The sequence below is a fragment of the Chenopodium album genome, chromosome 13 (genome assembly GCF_948465745.1).
Source record: "Chenopodium album chromosome 13, dcCheAlbu1.1, whole genome shotgun sequence".
NCBI lineage: Eukaryota > Viridiplantae > Streptophyta > Magnoliopsida > Caryophyllales > Amaranthaceae > Chenopodium > Chenopodium album.
In genome coordinates, this window is record NC_137846.1 from 8,762,567 (window position 1) to 8,771,861 (window position 9,295).

At 33.5% G+C, this 9,295-nt stretch overlaps 1 protein-coding gene across 1 annotated transcript; it reads right to left on the reverse strand.

The window, feature by feature from the left end:
- Nucleotides 1-2,208: 2,208 nt before the first annotated feature.
- Nucleotides 2,209-8,795, reverse strand: LOC145576223 (putative linoleate 9S-lipoxygenase 5). The gene is made up of 9 exons (XM_081634005.1): nt 8,565-8,795; nt 5,620-5,909; nt 5,241-5,487; nt 4,770-5,111; nt 4,587-4,672; nt 4,057-4,164; nt 3,661-3,968; nt 3,307-3,570; nt 2,209-3,204 (listed from the first exon to the last, which is right to left on the reverse strand). The coding sequence occupies exons 1-9, from the start codon at nt 8,716-8,718 to the stop codon at nt 2,451-2,453; spliced, it is 2,553 nt and encodes an 850-aa protein (XP_081490131.1). The 5' UTR covers nt 8,719-8,795; the 3' UTR covers nt 2,209-2,450.
- Nucleotides 8,796-9,295: the final 500 nt, after the last annotated feature.

Genomic DNA, 9,295 nt, shown 5'->3' on the forward strand with positions numbered 1-9,295 from the left:
CATCTATACTGACTTCGAACAACTACTCTATAAGCCTTAGTATAAAATTTACTCGCAAGTGATAATATAACGATGTTAAAAAGAACGAAGGGAGTATGATTGGGATAAAGTATAGATTGTATACGGGAAAAAAAAGGAGTAAAAAAGCGACGTACGTTTATTTGCCTTTATTCTATTGTCGGCTGGTAGGATTAGTGTTGGGGTTTTGGTCTTGATTTTGTGCTAAACGAATGTCAGAGCATGTTATGGTTGGCTGAATAAAGTTTCTTCCTTTTTGCTTTAACAATTTTTTGCTATTCATATGAATTTGAAGTTACCTGAATAGGAGTATACTCTAAGACGGACGTTTGAATATGTATAAATGTACTCGTATAGTACAGTGTATCATTCGGATGAATCATACATTATAAATTTATCAAATCATTCTGATGAATCATAACATTTTAAATTTATCAAAACTATTGCATTTAATATAATGAGCTGGAAGCAGTGGCAAATTCTAATATCTGTCAATTGAGTTTTCCATATCATAGTGTCATAATTGGGGGGTAGGGCGGGACCATGGTGTGGGTAAGTTCTCAAGTCTATACTATCGTATATAGACTTGTACAAATATTGACACTTACTTGATTAGTATGTCGATCTCAAAATGTTAATCTAAATTCGAATTTTACTTGAAAGTATAAGATTTGATTTTTTACTCGAATCGAAAACCTCTCTACGTTTAGTACATGCATTCTAAAGTGAGTTGCATTAGACTATAAGGTAGGAATGTGGGATATCCTCGCCCTCACGTGTTATTGCTACCCCAATATTAGTCATACATCAAACGAGACTAATATGCACATACTCCGTAGAAACTATGCAAAAGTAATAATCACTTTAATTGTGTAATATTAACTGCTCGTAACAATGTGACAACGAAATCTGAACCTAAACGGATATACCTTTAGGAAAGAACTCCTCACCGAAGAAGAGTCGCGGTAAAGAGGAGGAAATTTGGTAATAATTTCTAAAAAGAGGACAACATCACTGAATGTGACTGATAATAATGTGTGGGGTTAGCTAAGAAAGGTAGCAGTCAACCACCTGATAATTACATACATTAATCTAAGTATCAACCTTGACAAAAGTTCTTAATTATTTTCCTATAAAATAAGGACAACAAATGGAAAAATATTGAGAATGTAAATATGTAATAATGTAAGTACGGACTACGGAGTATATAATTAACAGGTTGACCTGTGGAATTATGGGTCTTTGTTGGTATGGGTTGCCGGTTGGCCCAATAAGGGGGTCTTATTATTTGGCATACGGTTTCAATCAAATGAAGTGTTCCTTTCGCCTCAAAATGATGTTTACTTTTATGGTCAAATAAAAAAAATAATTAGTTGAAAATTCTCACCAAGTACATATATAAAAGATATGAACTTGTGAAATATTATTAGATTTATCTACATTCTACAATAATATTATTTTTATAATTTGTAATTTTTATTAATACATGATTAAAGATATTGATGGTAAAAAATAAGTTTTAAAGATCATGCAAGAAAAAATTAATAATATATCAGCTTTAGAATGGTATCCGAAAAATCAAATTTCATCTACATTATTTGTCGCTTTGTTCTTTATATTTGTAGTAATAATTATACTAGTAAATGAACTTGGTGATGGAATAAATGAGCAAATAAATGTCCAAGATCTAAATGACACAACACACAATGCAATAAGGTACAGTTTTATTATTATTACTACAAATATAAAGAACATAATGTGACACGTATGGCGCCACATGAGCAATACGTGTCACATTATGTGTCATCATTCATTACCCTAAAACTCTTCACATGTATAACATTTGTACTTAATTTCCCCAAAAAATGTAACTCCTAAATAATTATTGCACATTAAGACATTAACCACACATTAATGGTTGTTAATTCCTTGAATGCTAATTTCCTAGATCAATACCAATCAAGCAATTATACAAAATACTCTGTAATATTTACATAAATTATTATTTTATTATTATTACTGTATTCTTATTCATTTATAAATATTGGTGAACACTACCCTTTTAAATTTAGTTTTTTCAAATATACAAATATATAGTGATCCGGAGCATCGTCCAGGCCAATAACTAGCTTTTCCTTAAACTCTCACATAAATTTTTTCTTAAATAGAGAATACGGAGTAATAGATAACTAGCATGAAACATTGATACTGTATACATAATAATTCAATCAAAGAATACAAAGGCCTGATGGAATTTATTATAGGCCGGTCCACATTTACATCTGAAACTAAAAATAAATGCTGAATATATTTTACAAATATCACAAATTGGTATGTAAGTATTATTTTACGTAACCTGAATTATATGCTGATCATTTCACTTCAGACAGTTTTTTTTTCCCTGAAATAACAGGATAAAATGAACAGGAGTTTCAAGTTGAAACGCTATTTGGTATTCCCTTACCAGTTATTCCCACACCACTTGAAGGGTAAAGTAGAGTGTAGGGCAACTTAGCCGGACCAACCCGATTCTTCAAGCTTTCATTGTTGTTCCTTTCGACAATCTTATCTTCGATTTCCACCAACGTTTGTCCAAATTTCTTGAATGCTTCTAATGGTGTAGGGTCTGTAGTCCATTCATCGATCTCTCGTTGTCCAAGATAAACCTCATCAGAGGAATGACTAGATATAAGTTCAATAACAGATACACCCACCAATGCTTGGTTCTGGCTCATTATTGTCTTCAAGAATGCAAGTTCGAAGTTTTCCTTGATCTCTTCGTACTCAGGAGTATCCGGTTTTGGCATGAACCGACGGCTTATGGTTGGCCTGTTGGGTACATAGCCTGCATACGTGTACTGTCCGAAATTGACTGCTGCATGGACTGCAGAAGCTAACCATATAATAGTTGTGCAGGTTTCAGTGAGGTCCTTTAGAGTCGTCATGCTCGGCCACCAATCTTCATCCTTCTTATCACCGTGGCCTACTTCTCTGATTTCCTTCCACCAGGACTGTAATTCAGGGTCAGTAGCAACCATGTCATCGGACTCATAGTAAGATGAGCAATACTCCTGGACCCAAGTCTCAATTGCAGACCAAACTTCTAGTCCATCAACAGCATATGGGTAGTCCTTGATGTGTAGTTTGTATCCATGAGGGCTTTCTGAGTCCTTTACCGCCATTCCTCTGAGCAATATTGACAGGACATTGATTAAGTTAAGGACAATTACAGTATGTTTTTTATTAGATTTGAATGAATTAGACATGATAAATAATAAGGTGACATACCTCTTGACAAGGTCTCTCGGAAGAGCTTGATCAGTGAAAACCCAGTCTTTGTACAGTTTGGATGACCACACCGCAGAATACTGTCTGAGAAAGACGGCTTGTTCAAACAAACCATTAGGGTTAAGAGCAGTCTGCCGTGCTATGGAATTTATGCGCATTGTATCACGAAAGTGTGGATGCAGTAGTTTGTGAACTGGGTGAAGCACACTCAGCTGTCTATGCGAAGCTATTACAAACGGTTCAATGACTGCATGCGTGTGTAACCTGTCCAAAAGAAGATACCCCACCAGAAGTCAGAGCTTGAAACATGACTTTTATACAAGGTAAACAAACCTTTAATAGAAAATTTAGTACCAGTGGCTGATAAGCTGATGATAACCAGCGTCAGTAACGGCCACATAAGCTTTGGCTAGCTGCCAAATAGAGCCTTCAATCCCATCAGAGGCTGGTTTGTATACTTCGCTAACAGCACCAAATTGATCCCCATCAGGATGTGGTAGGCTTAACTCAATCACCAACGGCTTCAATGTTCCGTCATCTTTTAGGAAGAGGATTGTACGGGTGGCATAAACCTTTGAGGGAGTATTCGTGTTGATCATCCTCAGATATGGCATCATCGTATCATAATGGTCCAATATGAATAGCCTATTACTCTCAATTGCCTAATTCAGGGGAAAGACACGGATAACTTATATAAGAATGAAGACATGAGTAGGTATAATATGATTGGAAACCAGTTGAGAAAGCTACCTCATGCACAGTTAGACCATCTAGTTTTTCTTCTATAATGTCCTCAGTGATTGAGCTTCTTTGGTTTCCATATACTGTAGGATCAAGCCTACTAACTGGGGGGAACTCCTGCATTTCAAAGGGAATGAGGGTTTCATTTGTATAATGTTTTGATTCATAAGACAAACATCTTGATCTAATCGCTAACTTAACCAAACAAAAATATACTGTCAAGTGTCAGCCTTGCAAGCATGATTTCAAATTTTCAACTAAGGAATGCTAGGCAACCTTGTCCCCAAAACATCATAATTATTGATTATCAAACCAGACATTCTTAGATTACCTCATATGCACAACAAAGAAACTGAGGCAGACATCTAAATTACTCTATTACAATCTAAGTGTGAATACCAGGAAACTAACAGATCAGTGTAGATTGGTAGATTTCAATTAACAGAGAAGTAAAAATTTGCTCTTGAATACCAAAAAATTTAGTACGCTTTTATTTTCATATCTACATGATGGATAAATTAAACGCAGCCATATATTACCTCCAAGCGACGAATGGCAAGAGGATGAATTCCAGCCAACATCTCCCTTGCAAATTCTTCATCAGTACTCCAAGCTGACTTATCCTCTGTATCAGCAAGTTCAGAACATTATAAAGGAATAAGTTGATGAATGTTAATGCTTCAGATCCATTCACTAAGGGTCTTATATAAGCTATTGTGTACCTTTAATTATTCCAGGCGTTGGGTATTTCAGAATTGGTGCACCATCATTTCGAGTAATCTCTCTCAGAAATTGCGAAGGGAGACTTTGTCTTAATTGATCTAGAAATGGACTCTCTGGCAGCTTAATTCCTCCTTCAAACATATCCAGCACGTCTTGAAAACTGTCAAACTCTTTCGGTGTCTTGTCCAACACTGCTCGGACCAAGCCAGCAAAGCCCTGTGACAGGGACTTCACTGAATCACCAAGGAAATCAGCCATCTTAAGGTTCCCAAATTGTTCGTCTCTTGGAACATATATATCTAGACCCTTGAGCAATGGCAGCCTGCTTTCAATGGCAGGATCTGCAAGGGAAATATGATGATAATGTTAACACAAAAGTAAGATTTTTGTTTAGCTTTCAAATTTTCAACAGTGAAAAGAGTGATGCAATGCAAGGATGAAATGTTATGAACAAATGGAAGTAATGTAACCTGTTTTTGAAGGTGGACGGCCTGTTCGACCTCTACGAGGATAAGGATATTCAGTGGATCCTCCAAATACTGGTCGGGCATATTCCGGACCTTTTTCTGGCTCTCCTAGATCATTATAAAGTGCATAGTCATAAACTCGGTCACTTTCCTTCAGCATTGCATTCTCTTTTCCCTTTCCTCTCAAAATTTCCAGCTCTTCTTCACGGTAATTGGACAGTAATGCAGGTGTTTGATGAGGTAAGTATGTCTAATGTAAAAAACACCCGAAAATTTTATTAACAACAATCACCAACATAAAAATTTATTAAGACAAAAAAGCCTGTCACAATATGTATAAATGTAAACAGCGAAAACTAGATAAAAGTATGTAGGATGTAACCTTATTGGTAAAGAATACACGATCCTTCTCGTAGTATTGAGTTGGATAAACCCATGAGTTGCAAACAAAGAGAACTTTTCCATGATCAGGGACATCTTCTAGGGTCACAGTTTTCAGAAAAAACTCGCTGTGGTGCTCGTTCTTAACGATCAATGCACCAGGAGCACCAATTTCCTTATCCCAGTCAAATGTCACATTAAATACAGCCTCATCAACTGCTAAGCCAGTGGATTTTGTGTTCCAGTCCTTCAAATAGGAAGCTTTTCCAAGTTTACCTTTCAAGTTATTAGCTGAAATTCATACAATTCTCCATGTTAACTACATTTTCGTAATATTATCAAGGGACATATGAAATATACATACATAATCCAGAATTTCAAATTTTCTTAACATAAAATTTAAAATTTTGCAAGGATAAATTACTCCGGCTTGTTTTCTATACATATCATCAAAAAAACCTCCTCAATAATGATACAAGCACATTGCACTTTGATCCAATTCCATCTGAATCTCCTAATAAATAATTGTAATAATTAAAGGGTAGAAATAATATAGGATTGATTCAACTACTATAGAAAGTTCTGCAAATTCTTATACATATGAGAATTGATCTCGGGATCATCTGGAACCAGGAGGAAAACTCTAACTACTTGAACTATCCCTCGCTCATTGCCAGCTATACGCATCATAACTAGAAATTCATGTCACAATATTAACCTTGATGTGAGTATTAAAGATTTGATGGGTAAAACCTCTCGAATTATACAGTAATAACCAAATAAACAAAGTTTCAGATTAATTAATTGGATATCACTTTTATAATTAATCACTTACAAATTACAAGTAAAATACATTAACTTCATCAATTCAGCAATTTTTTTTTTTTTTTTTTTTTTTTTTTTTGCCCCTTACGTACAAACACATAATCAAAACAACATTTAACATTAACGTAATAATGGAAAACCTATAAATTCGATAAGAATTAAAATTAAATTAAGATAAAAGAGGATAATAAACAGTACCTGACAACGGTTAGTAAAACACAGTCGTTTAAGAGATTTGTGGGAAAAAGGTGGGATTGTGAGTATAATGATGCAAGGTAAGGCGGTGAATGCTGATGACAATAATGAAAGATTTTTTTTTTTTTTTTTTTTGAAAGATGACAATAATGAAAGTTTTATTTCATAAAGGCCTTGTTTGACAATTGACTGCTAGCTGCTGGCTGTTGACTGTCGGTTGGTTTGATTGACTGTTTGTATTGACGTTTTTTGTTGGATGTTTGACTTTTTATTAGTCTAAAAGCATGTTTGGTAAAATTGACTATTGGATGTTATTGGTAATTTAGGTAGCCAAAAGTCAAAAGTCAAAAGCCACTCCAAGTAACTTTTTCATTTTGGCTTAAAAGCCAGCTTTTCAGCTGGCTGAAAAAGCCATTTACCAAACACAAATTTTGGATGTTTGACCAAATGAAAAAGCCAAAAGCTAATGAAAAGCCATTTACCAAACAAGCCCGAAGTTTTTTTTTCCCCTAAATTTTTTTTTTTCTCTTTCAACCAATAAGTAGGGGTGTTCATAAATAGTTCCGCATCGAAAAATTGACTGGACCACCTCGGACCGACCCGGACCAGAGCGGACCGAATTAATCGGTCCGGTCTTCGTCGGTTCTTAAAATTCTGATTTTCGGTCTTCGGTCCTGTCCGGGTCGGTCTGGTTCAGTCCGGTCTTGGACCGATGAACAACCCTCCCAATAAGACCCTGGTCACTTAACCTTATTTTTATTAAACTGAAATTATTTGTACTGAATTAAAATTAATTTTGCTAAACTGAAATTTTTTTACTGATTCATTGTTATATTTCTTCTTATTGATTTACATTGAACTGAAATTATTTTTACTGAAATGAAATTATTTTCCCCATCCTTTTTTTTTCAATCATGTTTCAATTCGGGTATCAAATAAAATTTTTAGTTTGACATTTTACTACGGTTAGTTCTACCAATTATAATTAAATTGGTTAAGGTTAACACAAAATACAAAAAATGTTTCGATTTATTAATTTTTTTAATTGTAAATTGAATTTTGGTAACCCTTTTTATCCTTATAACTTTATAAGAGCATATTTACACTTATTTTTCTTGAATTCCTCTTATCATAATATATTAACCCTTATTTGAAGAACTACTTATTTTTACTAAAATGAGCATATTTAGGTAAGCAAAATAAGGTCTAACTGGGGATGATAAAGGGTTTAAACTACTCTAATTTGAATAAAGTGATAGGGTACCAGTTTAGAACTTAATAGGTAGGGTAGCGCAGTTTGAGTCTAGATCCAAAATTCTAACCCATACTATATAGCCTACTATATAGGACCCTTGAGGCTTGCGTACATTACATAAATTGATATAACATTAATTTTGACATGCAAAATAAAATCACAAGTCAAAAAGTATATTTAATGTTTTATTTATTATTACTTATCAACCATCTAAGCTATTACAAAAGATATATATATATATATATATATATATATATATATATATATATATATATATATATATATATATATACATGTTGATTGCATGGATGCATTATCTTCCTAGGTTAGGTAATAATAAGGTAAAATCTCTATGCTAGGATGGAAAAAAAAAAAAGGCAATTCTCTTCTACAAATCAAAGAATTTAATGGGAATCAGCCCCAAACATCAATTCTCACATAAAATTCGTTAAAAAGTTAGTCAACTACTTTATCCTTCTATCCTGTGCATGAATAATGCTCCTTAATAACAGTTTGTGTAACATATACATTATATGTACTCAAATTCATTCAATGACCATTGTCCATGATCGACTTTCATATGAGTGAATTTCATATTTCAATTCCAAGACTATATTGAATATTGAATATTGAATAGAATGAGATAATAATGTAAAGAGAAAACAACAAACCTGGATCAGCATTGACGGCACTAACAAGCTGAAAAGACACCTTCTTTCCTAGCAATATCTCATGAACACCATCAAGAAATGATGAACTCAAATCCTTGAAATCCAATAAAGTGTTCTTCTTTTGCAACACAACTATCCCCTTCACCTTAACCATCTCCTTAATTCTAAATTATTGAATGATTATTCTTGAAGATATATAATATATGATTATATTTCAATTCTTTTTGTAACAAAATATGAGTAATATGTGATGTCTAGTAAGTTTTTGAATATGATGTATGAAAATGATGGTGATGATGGTCCATATTTATAATGAAACCTATACGCGCATGTTTAATTATTTTATTGTGTTAGTTGAATGAGTCCCATAATTTATGAAAAAAATAATAATAAATAAATGGCAGACTTTCAAGTTTGGCTGATTTTACTGTTTTATTAAATTAATTAGGTTTGATAAGTACGGTACCATAGGAAAAAAGTAAGCTAGCGTGGCAAAATTATATTTGTATAGGACAGCTTGAGAAATTTTTTATATACAATTCAACTCAATTATCTTTAATTGTGAGGAAGACTAGAAATAGTTTGTTTGATTTAATTTGAAAGTTATATTAACAAAGTTTAGCCACCTAGTTCAAAGAAAAAGACGATGAAATTAGGAACACATTTGAACTCATGAGGAATTCTAAAAAAAAAATAGCTGGGTGTTGAGTATAGTTTATGTGGATAGTACA

Coding starts and splice junctions, on each gene's coding strand:
- LOC145576223 (XM_081634005.1), bottom strand. CDS start 8,718: ATGGTTAAGGTGAAGGGGATAGTTGTGTTGCAAAAGAAGAACACTTTA. Junction 5,910..8,564: donor TGCCGTCAATGCTGATCCAG/GTTTGTTGTTTT, acceptor TATGAATTTCAG/CTAATAACTTGAAAGGTAAA. Junction 5,488..5,619: donor GTGTATTCTTTACCAATAAG/GTTACATCCTAC, acceptor TTTTTACATTAG/ACATACTTACCTCATCAAAC.